The 24,938-nt window shown below is 45.4% G+C and overlaps 1 protein-coding gene across 2 annotated transcripts in view; it reads right to left on the bottom strand.

Annotated features, from left to right (window-relative positions):
• The window catches only part of B4GALT5 (beta-1,4-galactosyltransferase 5), a 239,746-nt gene that overhangs the window by 69,606 nt on the left and 145,202 nt on the right, over positions 1-24,938 (bottom strand). For both annotated transcript variants that reach the window (XM_069651263.1, XM_069651265.1), the window contains exon 2: positions 3,867-4,001. In XM_069651263.1, coding sequence (XP_069507364.1) covers positions 3,867-4,001 — 135 coding nt within the window. The remainder of the gene's footprint in view (positions 1-3,866; positions 4,002-24,938) is intronic.

Here is a 24,938-nt window from a genome sequence, read left to right as displayed (position 1 = left end):
GCTACTGCTGTACCACCCTCCTTACCTGATTCTTGGTATGTTTTTTACTTACACCTTTTTCAAAATTGTCATTTATTGAATATGTTGATTATGTGATGCCACTGATGTTTGTGATCTAGCCTTGAAAACGACCTGAGTGTCGAAACACGTGTCGGCTATTTCTCAATCTACCTCATTAAAATACTGTACCTTGATTGCTGGTTGTTGTATTATAATGGGGTCAAGCGCAATCCTACCCCTTTTTACCATATAACTTGCATTTCCACAATAGGTAATGTCACAGAAACAGGGCCGCACCTTATGCATTTTCAGAGGTCACAAGAGCAGGAGGCTTCTCCCTGAAGCGCCACAATAGTTGCATTGGTAGACGTCACAAGAGGATCGGTCCGATCTACGCAAACATTAGTACTAGTAGATGTTGCAGGAATGGTGCTGTAGAGAAGGAGCCAAGTACCCCAACCTCAAATTGCTCCCATGTTGCCTATATGCTGGGAACCAGAATGTGAAATACGAGCAGTGCCAGTAAAGATACCAATACCAAGGAGAATCCTCGAGGCAAGGTTCCCATTGAGAAACCCATACCTGCATACACAACAATATGATGGCCATTTGAATGGCCATTTGAATGAAATCCCAGAAGAAGTGGGAAGAATGAGCAAAATAGAATATTGGTGATGTCACATGAAAGCAAGACTGTCACACCCAGAAGAGATGCTGAGACACAAGAACATAGACATTCTATAGGCATTAAGAAAATATCGAAGATACGCAACATTTCGGGATCGAAATGAAGATGTTTAGGTTACAGAGACAATGAAGATATCAATTTTACACATGTACAGATGCAAAGAAACGCAAGCGGACAAAGTATTTTTAAGGATAGATATGTAGTGAATACATTGCGACATGCGCCAAACATATATATATATATACAAACACACACATAGGAGTGAGTGAACTATGGATGATTCCATAATTATTTTAGCAGAACTGGACAGAAATAAAAGGCTTTTCCAGTGTGTGGCTTTTCCAGTGTGTCGCAGCTGAAAAGCAATTCAATTACAGAGGTGAATCAAGAAGGGCAAGGCTGGACCAGCCCCAAGAAGCCAAGGCCACTCTGGGCTGGAAACAGTATTTACAACCGTGTGAAAGAACAAACCCATAGTCAGAGGAAGGGCACGAAAACATTAAAGACAGAGATTCATTAAATAATACTATTTTAAATGCACCAGAGCTCTAAACCATGGTCTTCAGTCACGTGGATGGGTGAAAACAGACAATCATGACGTGCTACGCCAACGCAAGGAGACAGCTATACTCCCTCATATTCTCCAGAGCAAGGAACATTCCCACCAAGTATCATCTGCTACCACTTGACAGAGTCCAGTCCATCACTGGCATCCAGGCCATTGCATTACTCTGGATTCCATCTATCCTCAAAATAATGCTCTCATCCTTACTTTCCACAACCTCTTCCTCCAACTTGCGGAGTGCTGGAGGGTTCTACGTGTGTTTTATAGACATGTATTTAAACATGTGCACTTTGTGCACTTTTGTTTCGTCATGAATGCAACTTTTTTTATGGCGCTCCCTCCTTATATCCCGATATCCCACACCCTTAATCCGCTCACCCACCCACCACCCTACTCCCACATATATGTGTATGTAATTGTTCATGCACCTTTGGTCGAAATTGATCAAAGGGCAAAGAGGACTATGTAAACATGTATTGGTACCACAGCTCTATCCCCTCTCCTCTTCAATCGCTACCTTTGTCCCATCACTAGCATCATGCGCTCTTTCGGATTGAGCTTCAACATGCATGCGGACGACACTCCGATCCTCGTATTACTGAACTCATGCCCTGTGTCTTATGCCATGGACACCTTGATGGGCCTAAACCGGCTGAAACGTAGTGCCTCCACATTAGAAAATCTTGATCCTTGGAGGCAGCCCCAACCTTTGGAGCGAAGACTTGTGGCCCCAGCCCCCTCCCTAGTAAGCTTTCCACCTACCAACATCGTTATAATACATTGCTTCTTTATTGACTAAAACTTATCGCTCAAATGCCAGGTCAGCATATAGATAAACAAGCACAAGAACCACACCCCTTACTGTGTAAATCATTGATATTAGCTCACGCGATTACTATGGGGCTCACGGTGCCTGGTATTGCGACCTTTGTGCAGTTATAAAAAGAGGGCTGCAAACAGGAAGACAAGAAAACAGCTCAGTGGGAAAATTAAAAATAGATCAGATGAAGTGCAGATTAAAATGGAGGCAAGAACATGAAAATAAAGCAAGGACATGGAGAGAAGAGAAATGATAGAGGGTAGAGGTAGTGCGTGAAGGGATCGAGGAAGTGTCAAGAAAGGAAACTCGAACATGAAAAAGGAAAACAAAAAGGCCAAGAAACATGGAGTGGGTGCATAGACAATCAGAGCATATGTCAGCACACGCCAGGGAATCGTTCCTTTGAACCCTAGGCCAAAGAGCTTAGTGAAACTCTACAGCAAAAATCCCATATGGAGGCATTTCTTGATTTTGTTGATTACATCTCCGACCAGCTGAAGGGGGTTTACTTTTTCATTTACGGTTTCAGATATGCTACTGGAGGTAAAGCTGCCCCCTGAAAGGTCGGTATCAAAGATTGTACACTTTTAAGAAATAATAACAATATGTTGGCCGCATGACTTTATTCCACTCACTGATCAGTCCTCTCCACACTTGTTGGACAGCTGTGCTTGAATCCTGTGTGTAACAACCTCGCAGGCAACTCTTAAAATAGTACTTCAGTGGTGAAAGGACCTGAGAGTTGCTGCATTATTAGTGGGGGCTGAGACCTCTCAACCTGGGGTAGGTGGCCTACCATGGCACTGCCAGAGCCTATCCTACCCTTTCTATTGATTTACTTGTTGTTTGCTTGTTAGGTGCTTATACAGGAAGTAAATACCGTTTCAAAGTGCCCACAGGGCAACAGGGAGGGGACAAGGGAATGAGAAACAAATAAAAGACATATATATATATATATATATATATATATATATATATATATTGGGGGATGAACCTACTATGCCTTGTGAGTGTTCAGAACGTGCAAGTGCACAAGGGAGGCGGAACGGGATAAGTGATGGGGTGCTCATGGCACAACAACAGGTGAAGTGCAATGTAATGTAAGTGCGTAATGGCCCTGAACACCAAACAAGCGACTGTGAGAATAGCAGAGGAGAGAGGGAGGAAAGGAGGAGGTAAAGAGGAAAGTTTTGAGGAGCTTCTGGAATTTATGAAAGCCCTGCTCAAGACAAAGGGTGGGCTGTTCCAGAGAAGGGAGCCAGCTGAGGAAAACAATCAACCTCCTGCCCTCTGTTTAGCTAAATGCTTTACACACAAGGAGTTAGTGCCAGAGGAGTGCAGAGGTATAGAGGGGGAATACTTAGTATGGGAGAGTTGCAGATAGTGTGGTCCCCGGCCCCAGACAGCCTTGTGGTTGATAAAGAGGGGTTTTAGGTTAGCTAGGCACTCCCAGAAATAAGCAGGAGCTAAACAGCCAGTGATCATTTTGAACCCTGAACTCTGGTGTGCAAGATGTGTTTTGCCTTATTTAAAGTTCTTCACTGTGATGTAGTCATCAGGCTTCAACACAAGTCGAAAAGATTCAACTGCCAAACTATTTTGAAAAAACGTTCATAAGAACTGAAATTCTTTATATCCCTCGTCCAAATTTAAAAACAAATCAGCACCCCCACACAATAATAAAATGAACAATAAAAAACGAAATCCGTAAAAGATCACAAATGTAAAATGCAGTGATCCACATTCCTGTGCAAGTGCAAGACCAAGTGACAAAAGCGCAAATGTGGACATACCTGTGTCATTGATACTGCTGTTCCGCCGGGCGTACGCCCCCCGGACGACTTGCTCATATACCTGGGCCCCGATCGTCCTCATGTTTTCCCGGATCATGATGCCTTGTGCCTGCATCATATAGAGATACGTGTTCACTGAAAAACAAAAGGAACATTGGAAAGTTAGCATTTTCCCAAACGCTCATCTACAGGCACAGCACCATAACTAAGATGCTACATATTTTGGTACTGAGGTGGGCCATAAGTGCAATTTTGAGGGAGAATGACCTACTCAGCATGAATACTGTTGCAAACTATCATTTCAAGACACATGTTTTACAAACACAGGTATGCTTTTCAAAGCAAAGTTACAATTTCAAAACACTAGTGCAATCCGTCCCCATATACTTGAGTCGGCCACTTACAAACAGAACATGGAAACCAAATGATAAAAGAAGGCCGGCCTTCAAATCGAGGGACCATAGAACCCAGATTACTGGTGAGGGTGTCCATTTATTCCAGCAGCTGACCTCCTGGTCATTAGCCAGCTCCACCAGCACCGCTCTATTGTAACCACAATTAAATTGGGATCCCCCAAGCTCGCACATACCGCACACGTTCAAGGTCTGGGACTAGGCGCCCTTTAGCGCAGGGCCCTCAACTTTGCCAGATCCATGTTCAGAAAGCAGGCCAGTCCTGTTTATTCCCTGGAAGTCTGGGATTTGTGGCCTTTAATTTGAAAGATAAAACTACAAGTCTCAAAATTCCATGATAAAATCTGGACTGGTTACCTTTCTCACGCATGAATCTGGGAAACTTGAGAACTCTTAACACTCCATACAGGCTAGAGAATCTAGATACCTCATTGGTAAAATGAGACCCCACTACCAGGCTTCCAAACCAACCTGATCTGAGTAACCAATCATTACTATGCAGCCACCAAAGCAAATATAGCTTTGCTAACCCGGCCCAGGTGGGCCTTGGCTCACTCTACCCTCTCTTGCAAGATCCAGTGCTTCCTCCATCTGCTGTACACGTTGTCAAGACTCATCTCTCATTTGACCAGATGTTGCAATCCAGCCGCTTCACTTCCAAGTGCTGCAACACATACGCCTCCATGCATCCATAGAGTGCTGGAAAAGGGCCAGGTTTCCCCAGATCTGGCAAAGAATGTCTTCCCTGATCTCGGATCCAGATAAATCCAAAGGCCCTTGTACCAGCTCTCAGTAAACGCCACACCTGCCTACATTAGAGAAACAAAAACCCGAGCCCCGTCCATGTCTCCACAATGCTCCGGCCATGCCACTGGATCTGGTAAGGCACGGGTAGTCACAAGAGCAGTTCATGCTACGCGCTCATGGCCACTAATCAGTCCAACAGCCCAGAGCTTTGCAACCTGTTCCCATTGGAACTTTGGGAGAAGGGAGGTGGGGAGTGTGCACAGGAAGAGGATGGAGGTTAGGAGGGGTGTGTGTATGAGGACACGCTGAACATAAAAAACAAGCAAGCAGAAATGCTGTTTTTATATGTGAGGGAGACTTTTCCCCTTCTTGACCGAAGACTTTCAAAAAGGGAGGTCCCGGACCACGGTACACATCTGCAACCAGGTGGGCACAATTTCCTTAAAAGCTGAATTTCTATGAAAGGTCACTAGCACATTCTGAACACGGAACAGCTCAGAACTTTAGGGCAGAGTCGGAGTGGGGAGGGAGGTCGAGGTCTCTTCCTAGGCATGCAGGGATCAGACACCCACCCATCGCCTTGCCAAGTGCCGAGTATTGGAGAGGAGGGAAGAGGGAAGAGTTTTACCTCAGGATGCCAGGTATTTCCATTCAATACCAAACCTCCACCCCCGCCTCAATGTCAATGGTTACAGAAAGATGTTTCGGCGAAAAGAAATCGAATAAAACATACTGAATGCACACTACGCATTCGGCATCTGCCACCGAAAATGGTAAGTAGGGAGGAAGGAGTAGGGGCATGCGGGAGAAAGTGATCTATATGATCACTGTGCGTGTGATTTTCAAATTCGACATTCTCAGATTCAGTATTTCCTGCCATGCAGTTATCTCGTAGATCCTAGAAAGAACTATAGCTGTCAATCACATAGTGGCATGGGCAGAATTTCTTGGATTGACAGAAAACCCAGTGACTCCATGCTCTTCACCAGTGACCCAGAGAAGAGCATAAAAACCTGCAGTCTCCAGGCTAAACCCGGACACTAGGCAGGTATGGTAAACACTGCACCGGGCAGTAGTGATCCAAGCATACTGATGTGCGCTGTTTGCCACATCTGGGCTCTGAAACACAGCTTCCTGGTTACAGCAGCACGTGGTTCCTGTGCCCAGGACCCTGGATGTGGGCGGGGTAGAGGAAGGACTTTGCTGAAATATGTGCAAGTCAGATACTGCATATGTGGTAACGTGCATGAGTGTGAAACAAAGACTGAGGAGTGCAGGTGTGTGTGATATGATATATGATATGGCATTTATAACGCGGCTATACGCAAGTGTTTCAAGGCGCGATGAGGCAAGGCAGGGGGAACAAAGGGAGGACAGACAACGATCCTACTAGGCCAGGTGTCAGTCATATCGTGCAAGTGCATGGGATTGGGGAAGGGACAGTGCAGTATGTGGGAGTAGATAATAACAATTCGTAAAAGTAACGGCCAGCAAGTGGCAAGTGCAAGGGTAAGTGCAGACATCAGGTGCCAAGTGCTGGTAGGGGGACTGTAGGGATACAGAAACAGTGCCCAAGTGCGGGGGTTGCCAGGCAGACAGTGCAGGAGTGTGTGATTGGTGGGGGAGGGACCTGGGCCCACAATCAGAGGGTGTCCAGGTAACCGGTGCAGTTCCGGTTACAGCCAGGAGGACAGCAAGGGAGAGGAGAAAAAGTTGAAGCAAAGAGAAAGGTTTTGAGGTGCTTCCTCAAGTTTAAGGGAGGCTTTTCCAGAGGGAGGCCCCAACTGAAGAAAGAGATCTACCACCAACTCGTTGCTTGGAGAAGCGACTGACCCTGAGGGAGTTGGAGGCGGATGAGCGAAGAGCTCGAGAAGGAAGATATTTAGGAAGAGAGAGTTGAAGGTATTGAGTCCCCGTGTCCCAGAAGGACTTGTGGACAGTGTTTAGGATTTTGGACTCAATCCTCGCAGCCACTGGGAGCCAGTGCAGAGATTTCAGTCCTGGGGAGATACGATCCCTGGGCTTGAGGCCAAGGACAAGTCTTGCAGTCCTGTTCTGGATGAGTTGCAAAGGGCAAAGAGTGGAGGCAGGCAGATTTAGAAAGAGGCTGTTGCAGTAATCCAGCCTAGAGAGGACCAGAGCTCTGGAGACATTGAGCTTCTGGGGAAGGAGAGGAATGGAAGAATACCTTAGAGGAGGTGCAGCTGGTAGTGTGATTTCTTAAAGACGTCAGAGATGTGAGGAGACAAGGAGAGAGTCGAAGATGACCCCGAGGGGCGCATGTGTAAGGGGGAGGTGCGGGTTTCTGCGAGTGTGCGTGTGTATATGCCTGTGTTTGAGCCCTAGAGTGAGCACAGCCGGAATCTACATATATGTAAGAGAGCATAAATTGAGGGAACAGATCAACCCACTTTATTTAGAGGGCCGATGCCAAACACCCTGGCCCCCCAGGTGTTTGAGGAATTTTAAAAGTAATTTGCTGTCTTCAATTGGTATAGTGTGTTTAGTCTGTTTTAAACAGTGCGGAAGTCAGTATATGAATCCAGGTCATTAAGACAAGGGGTCAGACACCCACAAGACTATGTGAAATTCTTACCACAATGCTCGTCAAGTCGCTCATTAGAATTCCACTCTGCGGGACATATGTAAATACAAACTAGCTATTCTGATCAGGCCACAATGTGACACCAATGTTGGTACTCGGCCACAATCTCGGACCGCTCTTATTTGGCGTTTTTTTGCTGTATGCTGCAGTAATCCGGGGTCACGGGCAAAGCAGAGCCGCCCAACAGTGATGCCAAGTGCTTCAAAGGAAGCGCCACCTTTGCAGACTGCGCTCCCGGCGTGGAAAAGTACACTGTGGGCGTTGCACGCGCGTTCATTCTTGCAGAGAAATATTTACTCGGCATACATAGTGATCCCAAGTATTTTTGCTTGGAATTCCTGCTGGCAGGTGCTAGCACTGGAGTCATGGTACAAAGGTGCACGCGAGAGGCAGCGCGCTAATGGTACAGGTTGGTACAGGCCAGTTAGCCCGAGCTGTCTTTCTGCGCACACCACACAGCAGAGCTATTCATTAACTAAACGTGTTTGGAAATGAGACTCTGGACCACAAAGGCACAAGAGCCTGAGTCGCACGACAAACGAAGTCACGTTGAGTTCTAGAAAACCTCTAAAAAAACTAATAGATACAGATTATGACATCAAAATGATTATTAGTAATAATTGAATCATTCCATTACATCCTAGATATGTTTAAAATAATGGTATACCTTTCACACTTAAACGTGTCATTATAAATCGGAATTAACTTTAATAGTGCAGTAGAATCTCAATTATCTGGAACCAATGAGGTCAGCAAATCAAATTTGCCAGATAACCGAATGTCGGTCATCTGTGTGGCACAGCACCGGAAACTGAGCAGACAGGAGACTGGCACAGCGTCCTGGCCTTCTACTTGATTTGGTAGAGCTCTGCCGGCTGGAAGCTCGGTTATCGGGCCTCGGAACTCCTTACACAGGTTTCTTACCGGCAATGGCAGGTGATGGGTAATAGGGCGTTCTAGTCAATATATTACTGGACCTTAAAGGTTCTACTGTGCTCCGGAGATCATATAGCATTGTACAAGGTGACCCTCAACCGTTTGGAAATATTCTATGGCGGGACCAGGAGTCACATGTGATGGACAGCTCACGCTTCGCTCCTGTCGCATACGATGCGACTTCATTTCACTACGGGTTCACTATTTCACTGTGGGTTAATAATTATGCGTGCATCATTTTACGGTGGACAGGGATTAAGTACTAACTGTTCAGAAAATGGTGCAGGCTCACAGCAAGCTTTCACACCGGGCTGGTTGTGCGAACTGAGGTCCGGCACAGAGTGAAGGTCCTTTTCTTTCCATTTGGGGCTTTATTTGGAGCTTGGGAGCGAGGTTTGCTGGGGAAATTGGAGGGCCTGGTGGAGGGCTTCGGGCCAGTGCCTAGGCGCTTAACGTTGCTGGGAGCGGCTTGTACAGCGATCGCAAGTAGTGGTATCTTGACTGTTTGCCATGCTGCAGAATTAGCGGTACTACTCTACTCAGTAAGACACGAGAGAGCCGCGTGCCAGTGTAAGGGTGTGTGTGTGTGTTGCATCACAGCAGACGACCAGCACTTTCATAGTCCTCAGTGGTGACATTACTACAGACAGTTAAGACTTTTTGATTGCAGTATTACAGTAACGGGTTGCTATGGGATCTGTGTGGCACAATATTTATACGGATCAATTCACTGTCATTAGTTACACGGCTACACCTACACTGCACAGAGGGGTGACAAAGATCCCACAAAAAGCAGTGCTTCAACCATTAAAGAGCCTCTATCGTCAGCTATGTGACAACTATATGGGCCAACAAACAAAACCTCTAGATTGCGAGCACAGTACACAGTGAGAACTTCTCGGTCAATTGCTCTCTCAAGTACTGCAAGATGGCGGAGGCCATTTTCCTTTGAGGCCCCTACTGAGTTTCCATTTAAATACGTTCAGAACACAGAGTCTAACGCAATAGGCACTGTACGGACAACACGTACATCAAGGGGAAAGGTAAAGTAAGTGGTACCGCCTGTGATGTTGTCACTCATGTCACGTGGGGGAGGACACGGGGCAGTGGGAAGAGGAGGGGAGAACGACAGTTAGTTAGTTCCTGTTTAAGTATGCATGATTAAAGACGTATTGTACCCCACCTCCAGTCTCCGCTCCTTCTTGTGTGTGGATGTGAAGCGTAAGAAGGCCCTTGGGGTTAAGGCGGTCCACAGAGATATCACACACCGCCCAAGAAAACCTTGTGCCCACAAAGCTCTGGTTTTGTAATGTATCACGTTGTAAAATTAAAAAGCCTTTAGGACACTCCTTTCCATTTCAGGCTGCTGTCTGGAATCCCGTCTCCAGAGAAGCTGGATGTTTAACTATCAAGAAACAGATGAAGACTTTACTAATTCTTTCTGCTCATTCTTTGTTATTGACCTTTATAAATCTCCCAAATAGAAAAATAAATTAGAACGCCATATCCTGATAGGTTCTTTGTTATGGTTCCTGAGCTATGGGAACTAGGTAGTCTTTCGCAGAATTTAATCCAGGTGCACCTACAGTTAACCTAAGTAGTTATTTGTTGTGTAGTTTAAAAAAAAAAATCCCCAAGATCCATTTGCAAAACGACGTAAACCTTGTTACCTGACCAGATGCGGCGTGAAAGAGATTGTTTTTAGATTTTCTCCTGAAGCATTACCTCGTTGCGTCCTCGTGTTCCTATTCAACATGTTTTGATATAAACTTTGATCCGTGGACTGACTTGAAGTTTCTGCTAACGCTTTGGTTGCACTTTCTCTGATCTTATGTGGCGTCATGCGGCACTCCAAAATCATTTTATGGTTACATTATAAGTTTAAAAGTATTCCATTTATTTAAAATGTGTAGGGTTGTCATGCCATCAGGGTGGCTGAATTGCATGAGAATCTAACAGAACAGTTGGCATCATGTGCATGCGGTCCTGCCTCCAGGGAGATGGGCAGGTTGAGATGCTGCAGGGAAGACCGGTCATCAGGCCGCTCCTAGAGCGGAGCAGGATGGGGTCACGTGTCAGGAAGCACAGAGTGCCACTCTTTAGTTCCACTTATGCACAAGGCTTGTTGGTTGGCAGCATGAAGTTGGAGAACCAGGTAGTGATGCACTATTTGTTTTTTTCATATAGCTCTTTAATCTAATTTCCACTTGTTCTTTGGGACTGACGGACACGCTTTTGGTGCCAGATCACCGATAACGCACAGCAATGGCTGGTGAGAAGCGACCATTGAAGCAAGCCTGCATAGATACGAAGCCTCAGCCGCATTTAGGACACATCATATTATAAAGTCTACAGGCTGTTATTTTAATGTTCTTAAGGATTTGTAAAACCATTGGAGGTTTCTGGAGATTGGATTAAAGTCCATGAAGGTTTACATGGCAAGCAATTTCACATTTTGATAGTGCAGACATGCATTAAAATCAGATTGCTATTAAACTCGCATTTAAAATTTGCAGCGAGGTCTGTCAACTGTGACAAATGCATCCCCCGGAACAGCGTCTCTGCATTTCAGATGTAAACTCTAAAGCCTGCATTTGTGAACGTTGGAGTAATGTTGGCAAGGTGGGAGGATCCCGCTCAAGGCAGGATCGCCTATGCACAGCAGATGCAATATAGGGTGCAGGGCAAACGGTCTGGGTCTCTCAGCTGTAGGTTCAGACCTGTAAGGAACTGGGGACTCTGCACACTGATGGGCCGCCCTCCTGTGCTTCCTATGGTTGAAAGGAGTCTGGAAACCAAATGTGCCCCAGTGATCTTACATGGCGGCTTGGGACACAGCTACTAGAGTAGAAGTGCACAAAAAAATCACTGCTAAGCGGTGCTCGATACGCAAATGTTATTTAGACTGAAACAAGGTTTAACTAGTTTATTAACTTCATGAACTAACATCAATCACATGTAATACAGGACATGCAAAACTTGTTTAGTGGAATGTTAGTAAGTGACGTCCTGATATCTGACCATCAGTGCACGCTGCCAAACGGAACTAGAAGGACATTTTCTAAACAATCGGACAATGTAAACCACCAAAAATAACAGAAAGGAAAGTAGCCAAGAAAACGGACAACTACATGGTGTAAGGGACGCATGGTACCACGAGTATGACACTGACACAAGAGTTCCAAGTTTCAAAACCTTTATTACATTCGTGGGATTTGGAAAACTCCTACTTTGCCCTTTAGATATGATGGGAGTAGTCTCTACCATCAAATAATAAAGAAAACACAGTCCTAGTCAGCCTATGTCAAATCAACAAGGCCCATACTAACAAAACCTAATGCCGGCCCCATCTCTTATACAAAAAGGGTGTAAAGGGGAATGTGTATGCAAAGGAAAGTCAGTGTTATAACAAAAAGGATCGAGGTGGCTGAGTCAGCTCTCCTCCCCACATTGGATAGCACAGAGTACCGTAAACCGGATGACACTCTGGCTCAGGTTATCAAAAAAAAGGCAGTTCAATACATGGCTCGAGCATGCTTGGCCTTCCACGTTCAAGTAATTATTCCAGTTTTCTAAAAGTTCTTTCACAGTTCCGGGCTCGGACCTCCTCTAAAGGCATCAACAGTTCACGTAGGTCTCCCTCTCCATTGGGCTTGGACCTTTCAAAAAAGTACCTGATTCAACAGAGATCTTCCCTTACTTATTTCATGCTTCCGGTCTCCTTCTGTCGAGCTCAGACCTTTCACTGATGTTGAATTTTCAAATATGGAGGCTTTTACCATAGACCTCCGCAGGACCACTTCAACTTTCACTTCAGCTCTCCCTTATGTTATTTGCCCCAGCATCTCTTTGTCTTGGTAGTTCCATACCACAATCAGAAAAGTTCAAAAGAAATCTTCCTCTTAAAGTCACCTTTTAACTTCCCCTTTCATCAGGTTTAATCTTGACCATTGCACATTTCAGAGTTTGTTCACTTTGCTGCGTTATTACAACACAACAAATATTTTGCGGAGACTTTTGAGTGGGCTATTTCCTTTCATCGGACCACTCCGCTACTCTGTATCACTGGCATCACAGTTATCGGTAAATTAAAAGTTCACTACTGGTTTGTTTTCTTTCGCGTCTCCTCAGCAAGCGCTCAGCCATCAATTGTGAGATACACTGTTGCGGCTTCAATCTTTCCTTGACACAAACCAGACTTTCATGTCTTTCGCTAACTCACCGGTTGTCTGCATTCCTTTCTGGTCTCTGTGGCTTTGATTCACAAGTCAAGGTTGATACCACAGGCTTGGCCTCACCTCCCCAACTCTGTCGTTAACCAGGGAGGGTCGCTGGCCTCCTTGAAACAACGCAGGTTTCTTGTCTACATTTTGGCTTTCTCACTGTATCCTTTGCGGTTTCCCTACCCATCACTCTGGTCCCTCGATCGGTCGTCCTGCTCCAGTGGGTTCGCCTTCGCCCCGGAAGATCTGCTCCTTCTCCTGTCTCACCTTGCTCAGAGTGTGTCTCTATGTTCTGCCTTTTATCCGTGATGGGGGAGCTAAGGGGTGTCAGATGTATGTGATTAAGGTCAAATGCCTGACTTTGCCTGACCTGATTAACGGGACATGTCCAATGAGATATAGGCGTGCTAGCCTCTTTACTCTCAGTCGTTCTCTTCCTTGGCCCAGTATTTGTGTAGAAAGGGGGGGCAACTTTTGAGAATCCTACAAAATAGGATGGGATATGGTCAAGGCAAGCGGGCGAATAACACATCTCACCATTGGTTGCCTCACCACCACCCCCCAAGCTCCCCCACCCAGGTGATCTCCTGCAGTGGTCCACCCCCAGGGTCACTTGAGTGGGAGAGATCCCAGGGGACTAGAAAGTGAGACACCCTTGGGGTTTTTCACAATGGCCACGAGTTTCGCCCTTCTGGGATTTGTCAAGGCAAGCAACACATTCACGCTGTCATTAAATAATAAAAGTAATGTATTTTTAGGAGTCCTATTGAGATTTAATTGATTACAAGCAGAGTGGCCAAAATAAGATTAAGTTTTAAGGAAATTGACTGGTTCCCATAGGCAATAGTATATGTAAATTAGAGATGGTCAATTGGTAGACCTAGTAGGCAAGAGTTTCCTCTGCCTCGCAGCTGTGCTTGTTTCCTTTTCAGCACTGTCTCCTGCACATTTCCTTAAGACTTATTCTTATATTGGCCACTTTGCCTGCAATCAATCAAATCTCTATAGGACTCCTATAATACATTACTTTTATTATGGAACCAGCATAAATAATGCATCTTTAAAGGTATGATTCTGTTCCCTGGCTGTAAGAAATGCAACAAACTAAATCAGCCAACAATGAACAGCTGCAACAGTGTGAGCAAAGGGCAGGGACCCAGAAACAAATCTGAAGGGCGGATGGTGAAACAGAAGAGGTACGAGGAAAAACATGTTGCTGTGAAATAGAAGAAAGAGGGGCGACAAAGGGTATAGGAAAAAACGCGAAAAAGTCCACATGTTACAAAAACAACAATGGGAATGGAGTGGAAAAGTAGGGATAACAAAAAGGGGAAATCCCCTCAATTCCTCTGACAGAAGGGTTGTATCTAGCCCCAATTCTTAAAAGAAGCGGGATGGTTTGCAAAACAGGAATAGATGATACGAGGGGTGCAACGGCAACAGTGGGCAGCGAGTAGAGATAATGCGGCCAGGAAAGAAAAGAAAATACAAGAAAGTGGATTTTATAGCAAAAAGGGGTGAAGGGAGTAAACTAAGAAAAATAAAAAAAACGGGGATTAAAAAATGGCAATGAACACAACTCAAATGAAAAGTTTCTAGATGAAAAGAAATCATCAGTAACCAAATTCCATGAAAAATGAGATTGCAGCCAGCTTAAATGGATGAGATGAACTGCGGCAGTAGGAATTGCAGCGAGTACACATTTGTGAATATTTGACTGAGCAGCATTTGCCTCTGGTTCAAGACACAGCAGTTTTGTGCCAAGGGTGCGTTTGAGAAACAGCTGATTGGCTTTACGGACCCAATCATTTTGTAAAGGTCATCTTATTAAATTGTGGTATTGGCGTCATAGAGGTAATTGCATCATTTCTGATAATTATTTTGTTTATCATCCGTAAACTAATTTAGTGAAGTGTAGGCGTATCCTGGGAGAATTAGGAGCGTAGAAGGGAGAGGGTGGCTTGTGGTTTCTTTCACAATTTTGACAACAAGTCTATCTGTTGAATTGATGGCTATTGTTCTATTGCAGTTTTGCCAACACTTGCATGGTTCTCTCATGAAGTGGAGAGTATTAAACCACGTGTCATTTAATTCTAGCACTAAGCAGTAGAAAAATGAACCCTGTTTCATTTCCCTGGTGCTGATTATTAAAGCATTGCCAGATATTAGAATTGACTGGGATTAATTCTAATTGCCATAAGAAGTTTGTGACATTTGGCAATGTTATACATTGCCCATAGTGTACAGGGTCACTGCAAACTAACACCCCCCCCTCCACCCCCAAAACTCGCTCAAGTTTGTACTGTGGGCACATGTAGGCAGTGGGCATCGCGGTTGCAGGGTAGAACAGCTGCGTACAGGATCAGTCTACAGCGAGCAGCCCTACTTCAGAAGAGTTCACTTCACTGCCCATCGCCTCCCCGGGAGCAGAGTATGTGAGGATATGGGAAAGAAAGCCGCATGGCAGAGACAACTGAAAAGAGGCGGAAATTCAAGTTGAAACAATTGCCACCAAGGATGTTTTGGGCTCGGTGAAACATGGGAGAGTAACTTCAGGAGAACCCCGTGAAGCACAAGGAACTGAAAGGCCCCAAAACCAATGAGGATCCTGGGAAAGTCGAGGGAGCACCCTTTCAATCAGGCAGCAGGAGCCAAAAACGGAGAAAGCTGCATCACAACAGAGCAGCGAATGAGCAGGATCGCACAAGAACATACAGTTTCGGGAACATGTAGGGAGAATAACCCTCCCCCCACCTCATCTGACCCCCTCCCCCTACCGACAAGACCTTGTGCAGCCAAGCGTAAAACTGCCTCTCTCATGGTGTGACTGTGAAATCCGTATGAACCCTGATGAAGGCAAGAGGTACCAAGAGACATGATAACACCTTTGAAAATTATTGCAAAGCCAAAGAGGCAAAAAAAGCCTCCGAAATCCTAGTAAATACAGACAAAGCCAAGAGGCAGCACAAGAGACCACCCCCAAATCCTGAGAAGTAAGAGGGGTGAATGACAATCGTCTGGGAAACTGAATCAATATACTTCTGTCACCAAAAAAGAAAAACAAACTGCGTGTACAGTTGTTTTGATGACATCAGTTTAGCAAAGGAGCTACAGAGTACAAAACTAGGGTATTTAGTTTCATATGCTTGCTTGAACAACATCATGACTTTCACCCCCCTGCAGGGGGGCAGACATGGCCGGTAACGGGCCGTCATCCCGAGCCATGGTAGGCTCGAGTGGTTAATCCGGGGTGATAATGGCTTTCCTCCCCCCCCCCTCAGGAGATTTGCACTACTTGCACCGCCAATCTCCAGAGGGGGCGAGTGGGGAAACAATGAAAAAAGGTGGCTGCCGTCATAGGGAAACGGGACTAATTCCTTTTCCATATCTATGCCGCTGGCCGGAGAGGAAGGTGTGGCGGACCGAAGCTCACATCTCTGGTACCGCAGGTAAGTGTGGAGGGAGGGATGGGAAGGGGAGAGGTTTGTTTGGTTGGGCCGTGGGGAGGCAATAGAGGCTCCCTGTTGCCTCCCCACATAAAAAAAATAAATAATGCCACTACACCGAGAAGGGTGTCGGGTGGCTGGAGCAGCAGATGGAGAATGTATATTTTAACCCACTGATCCAGCCACCTAATTGGCCAAGGGCTCTTCCCTGGTTGTGAATGGCCAGCTGTGACTCGTATGCCACAGAGTGTTTCAAGGTTGATGGTAGAGTGGACAGGCAGGTATTGGTAATTTTCTGTTTGATTCTTGGTAAAAAGGTTGTGTTTCTTTGGAGGTGAGCTTTAAGTGCAGCATTGAGTGATGTCTCATGCACGATCATTTGGCGTCAGGAGTTTATTAGGACATTGCATTTGAACCCAGTGTCCTAGTCTGAAGAATACTACAAGATGAGGATGTCTTGTTTGCCAGCGGAGGCACTTTCACCTGTTGTCTTAACATTGTCACAAAATCTACAATTCTGTTGGGGGCGGTCCTTTGAGTTGTATCTCCATATCTCAGAGCACAAGTCGGTACAGGCTATGATCTTGTTTTGCGTTACTACATTCAAAGGCCTGAGCCAATCAAGTGATCACTATAAAAGTAAAAGAAGACCAACAACAAACAGGTCATGTTTCCCCGTGATATAACCAACCACAAGGATGCAGAACTTCTCAAAGAAAAGAGAAATATACAGAAAATGGAAGCACATGTCCAAAGTACTGCTGGCTACTGAAAAGGCCTCAGATGTCCAGAAAGGTATACAGATAAAAGATTTAAAATACACGAACAAAATAAATGTTACTTTGGTAGTTTTATCTTTACACCAGAGTAACTTTGTTTTTAGGTATCAGTTCCAAGGTGAAATGCTGACGCCTACGATGTTCTCTAATAGATAGGCAAAGAAGCACACTCAGACTAATTATGAAGACAGAGGACGCCATACAAAGGTGTTCATGTCCACCAGCAAATGATTAACTGTTCCAGTGAGTAATAAAAAACAAGCTATTAGCAATGCGCACATCAGTTAAATTGCTAGTGATAAAAGCTTTTATTGATGGCTAAGCACAGAATTCCAGCCTTGGTTAACAACATAACCCTAAGCACCCATGCAGAGGACTCCTGCATAGGCACCCATGCAAACAAGCACAGGGGAAACCAACTAAAATGTCTCCTTAAATGTAACATGACAATGCTTCAAAAGAGAATATACTGGTGCCTCACAAGCCCTGGCCAGAAGCCAAATCAAAGGCTACAGACCCATCGTGTGACATCCCAAATGACTCTAAAACCAAGCTAGCCCATGGAGTGATAAATGCACATACGTCTGCCACCCAGGCAGGGGTGTCAAGTACGTGGGGGGTTCTGGGGACACCCCTCCCCCAACCAGGAAAGGCCAACTGCGTAAGAGTCCCTATACTTTTGCCGGGAAAAACAGAAATCCCAGACAAATATGAAGATCCGATGGCGTTAGGAGCATAGCCCTGCTGTGCACAACATTGGACAAATGGGACTATGTTTCTTAACAGCTCATGTGATGGCATCAAGCATCCCGGTGGTGGACCATCTGCAGCCCATGTTTTGGCTTACGACTTCCCACAATGCCTTATTATTAACCAACTATGGTGGCTAGGGCTGGTGGGAGTTCCAGGGCAAAACATCAATCCAAACATCATGCACAGTGCTGGCTTTAGTGGCTGCGCCCCAGCGGTTTAGAAAAATGTATTTAGAAAAAATTGGCTCCACCCCCAATCGCACCCCAGGTCAATGCGAGAGGGGGCACCAATTATTAGTTTAACTCCCCGCTCCGCTGCCTGAGTAGGGAGTTAATCACTGGAATAGGTCGCCCATGGTAATGCATGAGCGCCCTATTCTAAGGAAAACCGCCTCACTCCCGCGTCGGGGCAGGGAGGTAATCATCTAAATAGGGTGCTGATGCTTTTGCATCAGCACTCTATTGTTATTAAATGCACCCCGCTCTGGGCGTATTTAATAATAGGGCACCTGCTGCGCCTTCTGCCACTATGCAAGATCGGGGGAGCCCTTCAAAGACATACCCGAGCTGGCTGGGGGCTAATAGCGCCCCAGGCGTTTGCCCGTCCCACCCTGCCCTAAGGCCGGCCCTGATCGTGCATATCGGCTATGCTAGGCCATGAAAAACATGTTGAACTCCACTTATCACTTAGGACTCTTCAAACCAAGATCACTTGGACTCTGGTCGAGGGGCAGATGGTGTGGAAGAAAACAGTGGAGACAGATGAAAGGCAACAAAGAGACATGGCAGTGTTAGCAAGTGTAAACAAGGGAGGCGCGGATACAAAAACGAGGATCAGGTCAGAGCATCAAAAAATGAGTGTAATAGGGGGCACACAATTGCCAACAAAGAAAACACAAGTGCGGCACATCATAGAAAGGGCCCTAGATAGGAGGGCGAAGAAGCGTGCATGCGCAGAGATCAAGAAGGAGCAAAGAGTGCACTGCACAATGGGAGCAGTGGGAAATGTGGAGCAGGCGGAACTAATGAGTTTACCAAACGTGTTGTGCCCTTTCACGCAACAAGAAATGCAAACAGAACAGAGTGGATGCAAAATATAGAAATGGGTCACCTTTCCTGTGTTAAGCTGGCTCAAGTTCCCCATTCACATGCTGTGGAAGGACATCAGAGGCCCTTCCCTATAAATGACCCTTTTTCTTTCAGCTGCACTAGATCTGCCCGAGGCAGGAACGTATTGGAGTTTGCAAGGTAGCAGCCAAAACCCCGATTTCGTGCACCCCCCAAAAATGGCATCTTTACGTTAATCTTGTGATTTTGCTTTCTTCAAATATAGAAAATGTTCTAAAAATGTGTACTTTTTTATCATGGTTAACAGGCTATTACAAAAGAGCATAATTTGGTTTTACCTTTAGGAATGTGGCTGGGGAGACAAAGACGAGACAACAACTTTCATTTCGACGCCTAAACAGCCATTGTTCTGAAAACTGCGGACCACAGAAGGCTTGAGAAAGCAGTGTTACTTAGCACCCACAAGCTTCCACCAGATACAGGGTGCAACTAGACCACGTTTTCAGGGTGGGCGCAGGGGGCTAACCCTTCACCTTTTGGGAGAGGCAACACCATCGGAGACTACGGGGGAGGGACACACTTAATGTGTGGGGGCATTCAACTTCTTTACGCATTCTAATGAGTATTCTAGTACAGCTACAAAAGTACAAGCGGTTAACTCTTTCACGTGTGAAACCACCGACTTAAGGACTGCTGTGCGTATGAGCCCTCTCCAGACCCCTCACTCTTCCAGTCACTCCCCAGACCTGTAAGTACTACCCCCATCACGATTTCCATTGCCTAAAAATGCATGCATAAGAATGCATGTGCCAACAAGTAAACTTCTTATATTAGTAATTGCCGGGTCTCTGTTAACTGCGCAGCCGCTTGCACTATATAGTGTCTGCATCTAGTCCTGTCCTGCCACTGCTCTGTAGGTCATCCAGGTCAAGACAACATAGGCCAACATTTCAGGGGGGCAGGAGGGAGGGGCTAACGCCTGATCTTCCCAATGGCCGCTGCACCACTGGCCAGAGGTCCCCTCCAAACTAGGGGTTGGATCAATTGCCCTAAAGCAATTTAATAAATGGAGGTTTCGTAAGTATTCTGGGTCAGAATTCCTGGATTTGCTTGGGGGCTTGGGGAGGGGGGTGCTATACGCAGAGTTCTGCAATTTCTACTACTTGTGCACAAGTGTGAACAGTATTTAGAAATGACCAGGAATTCTAGTGCATACGATTTCCTGTAGATTTGGAGTTTTCCATGGAGGGTGATAGCGGAAGAGGATTAACAGGGTTTGAAATTAAGATTTGATAAGCAGGAGATAAAAGCAGCTCCTGGGTATCCAGCATTAACCAGTCACCAGGAGCTACCACTGGGGAATGAGGAGCTAGTACATAATGTTCCACAAATCTAACTTATAAGATACAAATATATATATTCTTTTTTTTTTATAACCCCTTATGGGTTTAAATGGTGTATAGGTGTGTTCTAATGTCAGGGGTCAAGTCCTAAAAATGAAAGTGGGGGGACTTGTCAACAAATGCAATGGGATGTGACGTCAACAGAAATTAGCATATCAAGGTTTACATTTGCCTTGCATAGCCACCCAAATTGCACAGGACGAATGTCATTTGCCTTTCATAAAAACAAAACACACACAAAGCCCAGAGAGGATTTTTTCTTCTAATAGTGTTTTTGAAAACATTAAAATGTGTGCATGTTTTAAACTCCAAGAACCAATACAAATGTTTTCCCTGGGAATTGCAGTACCAAAAAGAGACATTTTACCTTTAATGGTTTATTATTTTTCATCAGGTTATATAACACAGTGGTGAAGTGTCCGGCCTACATACCTGACAACTGTGGTTCGATCCCCGTGGTCGGCTTTAATGCATAACTTCAAAGAGGACCTTTACTGTTTATCATTTTAGCTGGGGGGACTGAGTCCACCCTCTGAAAAAAGTGGGTGGACTACGTCCCCCCGCGTGTGCCCTCGACTTCAGCCCTGCCTAATGTTTATTTATAGGTTATCCCTAATGCAGAGAGTTAAATACACATAGGTGGGTTTGTTCAGCATTCGTTGGCCTGGGGAGTCAAATGTAGCTCCTGGTGGCTGTTGGTGTCAAGCTAATCAGGCTCTTCTAGGCTAAATAGCTCCCAGCTCCACTCAATTTCAAACCCTGATTACAGTGAAAGTCTGCATTTTCGCAGAATCCAGGTGAAACATGCAGACTTGTTCTTCACTATCTCGCCCACTTTATTATTAACACAATTATTTGACTATCTGAAGTCAAATATGAACAAGCAAACAGTTTGGGCTTTTGTGTAGGCATGGAAAAGACGCTTGGCAGGCACTACCATAGTGGTATTAACTGGCCATTGATAGTAGCAGGTGCAAAACGGTGAGAGTAACTGTGTATATTATACCAGTGCCTTGCAAAGGCCTAATACATGTACACAAGTCAAAACGGTTGGCTTTGTCACTGCTTGTTTTTAATAGCTTCAGTGAAGGACACACAGAACTTATAAATCGAGTGGCTGATGGCAGACCTGGTTAAGAAATTATTATGACACCAGTAATGGGTTTAAAGCTCGAATTAAGTCATTAACTCTCAGAAGACAGCTTTGAGAATTCACTGGCAGGCAGTTCGAGTGCAAAGTTTGATGTCAAGGATTGAGTAAAAGGCGTTTGAAGAGTTCCCGTAAGGAGGTGTTTTGGGCGGGAAGGGGCAGGAACTGGGTGGGAATGGCCATAGGGATTAGCATGCATGTAGACAGTCAATGGGTGGGTAAATAACCAAACAACACCTACAAGCTGTGGGTCTCTCCTCATATGCCATTTCTCCCTTGCTGCACTGTAATGCAATAATTCAGGCTTATAGGTGGTACAAGCATCACATATTAGCCCAAACTAAGAAGTAAAGAGGCATCAATGCTTCTATGTTTCTACAGCAAAAAATTGTTCTGCGTTTTTTTTTTAAATCAGAAAAAAGCTCTGGCTTCCGGCATAATTCAGCAAGAAATGGCCAATCTTGCTTGAAGGCCCATTCTTGGCATCCCTCCACTAATTCTCCCATGCGTAATGATCCTACCCATAGGACGCGAGTTGCCCAAGTGCGCTAAAGCCTTCTGGGAACCAGAACATAAGCATCATGTGCGGACGCGGAGGATTCTGTGCTTCAGTGACCCTAATGAAATGGCAGGCCTAAAATAGACGTCCAATGCAAAAGGCCTCCTTTTGGTAGCCGGGAGACACTCTTAACATCCTGGGCAGAGGTCCAACACATTATTTCTACTCCGACCTTTATAGAAGACCTAAAAGCCTTCCACTGCCTGCTCCATAGCATTCAAAACAACCCACCCTACGTAGTTTGAGATCAGCTTTTTTAAGTTGCCGTGTGCGAAGAAATTACAACTGCTCAGTTTATTTGGGACCCCCAGTGTTTATTATTATTCACCATGAGTGCGCATGCAGGAAGAAGAGAATGATTCCCGCTCAAATTTGCTCGCCTTAGGGACACAGGTTTTTCTCTGAACGATGAATGGGAAGAACTTCAACCAAACGACAGTGGGCCTCATTACGAGCATGGCGGTAGCCGTGCCTGTATGGCAGGCACAGCTACTGCCATGGTTGCTACCGGCACCGCCTCCCACGATTGGGCAGTAACTGGCCCATTACGAGATGAATGGGCCAGGAATTGCCCATTCGCGGGTGGCGGTATTGCCGGGCTGCCGATCCCCATTCTGCCCGATATGGCAGAATGGGGGCGGTGAACATGGATACACCGGCGGTGCCGGCGACATTACGAGTTATGCTCGCTGGTGCCGCACAGCCCGCTAGGTAAGACCTGGAGGGCTGTCAGGAACCCGCGAGCAGAACTCGTAATGCGGCGGGACGGTATGAACGGCGCCGGTGCCTTATCGGCACCGTTCAAACTGTCAGCGCCAGGGTCCTAATGAGGCCCAGTGTTTTCCGGGAACAGAAACAGCGGGAGAGCTCACAATGTTGCCCAGGAAACTGCCTGCATCTGCCAAGCAGCACGCCTATGCGAAAGGGAACCACCAGCAAGTCAAATATTAAATAAAGGTTCATTAGTCCATAGACTAGTGATGGATACCGTCTCTGATTTGGTTACACGTGGTCTTATCCAGAAGCATGGTTAGAATGCCCGCTGCCAAGCTTGAGTGAAGCAAGTGGTGTTCCACTCACCCGAGAGAAGTAATGCTGGAAGAGGACGCTGCACCTCAGTGCTGCGCAGCACAAAGAATCCGGGTTAGTGACCCCCATTCCTGCATCCTCCCTTTCATCGCCCCATGCACCTTCAACTGTTTATTGCTTGGCAAAGCCTTGAGAAAGTGCTGGAGGGAGGGCAAATCAGCATCCACTATTGAAATGGACTTTGCAAGCACTAAGGTAGAGTCTCCTTTCCAGATCTTCAATTAACTTTTGGAGAGCACAGCATCCAAGGGCCACTAGGGATTTCCGAAGCCTACTGCATGGAAGAAATCTCTTAAAACAAGTACATAATTGAATGTCAGAGATTTGGAGGCTACGCTTACAATATAGTTCGGCACGTAACACTACTGCGAGTCTTCACAAGACTTCGGAAACATTACTAGAAGCAGGGAGTGCGACATTGCTTGCTTCTGATGCAACCACCACAAGGTATCCATCCGGCTGATGTCACAACATTCCTGTTTATTTTAAAGAAGTGCATTTATCTAAACTAATATATGCAAATTAATTCATCAGCCTTGAAGAAGTGATGAGGCATGAAACTCAGGATGGCCACTTCATCGGAAAATCTTCACCTTAAAATGAATCTCAATGCAACGTATATAGAAACGTAGGACTATGATTTTTTTCTAAAACTAGCTTTGAGTCATGGACTCATTTATAACTCTTGCTCCATGAACCTTGCTATACAATTGCACCAATAATCGTGAACACCTCTGCCATAAAAGAAAAATGCTATAAATCCAAGAAAGTATTATCATGAGTAATTAAGTTAACATGGAGGATATTTCCAAATATGTTGTTTAGGTCATGGCCCACAAGAGGATGAAAAGCAAATAACTGGGAAAAGAAAATAGCTCCCAAATAGTGGAGTTCTGGTTTCCAGATTAGGGTCGTAGTAGCAAATCAGTAAACAAAAATGCACCCATTCCATATTTGCATATGTCAGTAGAGCTCCGTGGCTATAAAGCAAAGAAACAACTTCTGTCAAAGTTTAAACTAAGCGCACAATAGGTGTAATATAACATTAATGAACAGCCGCCAAGTAGGCACTACACTGTTTGATTCCATAAATATGCAAGTTCAATACATGATCTGAACTTGTGGGCACTCCCATCATTGTGTGCCCATTTCATCCTGTGATGTGACTGCACTGCACAGGTTGGCACAGACTGGAGGTACAAGCCCTTCAAGTTGGCAGCAGTCTTCTAGTGATCACCCTGATGTAGGTACCTCCACCCTCCTTCATTAAGGGGGCTGCAGGTGAATGTTCATGCTCACCACCCAACACCTACTTTAGAAGGGCAGTTGCATTGGATTCGAGTCACCGCAAAGTGTGAGCAGTTGGAAGTTGGTTATGTATCCTGAAGCTTCAGGAAACTAAACTCTACCAGCAGTCATTGAATGCATCAGACCGCATCTGACCCATCGTGATACTCAGGAAAGGGTCCTTACAGAATGTATCATCAATCTTCTGACAATAACTTAGTATTGTATTTGATAGCCTATTGTTTCGACAGGTACGCGGGACAGCGATAGGAGTAGTATTTGTCTCCAGTCATGCCATTATTTGCATGGCCTCATTTGAAGATCAACACATTTTTTCTGCTCACAATCCCTATCACAGTAACATCAAACTGTGCAGAGACAATATTTTCATCTGGCAAGGTACAGCTGTAGGCTGAGACAATTCTTTCATTGACTTAACTAGTGCTATTGCAACATTTAATTTACCATTGAACATGGCACGCATCAGATCAATTTCCATGATCAAGTAATCAAGAACGCCAATGGCTACTTAGCTTGCTCGCTATTCATAAAGCCCAGTAATCACAATACTATGCTTCACTTCAACAGCTTCCATCCACGAAGTGTGAAAGATAA

Source organism: Ambystoma mexicanum, chromosome 3p (assembly GCF_040938575.1).
Source record: "Ambystoma mexicanum isolate Mex_15411 chromosome 3p, UKY_AmexF1_1, whole genome shotgun sequence".
Classification (NCBI taxonomy): Eukaryota; Metazoa; Chordata; class Amphibia; order Caudata; family Ambystomatidae; genus Ambystoma; species Ambystoma mexicanum.
The sequence above is the reverse complement of the archived record's forward strand: the minus strand, read 5'-3'. Positions and strand labels throughout refer to the sequence as shown.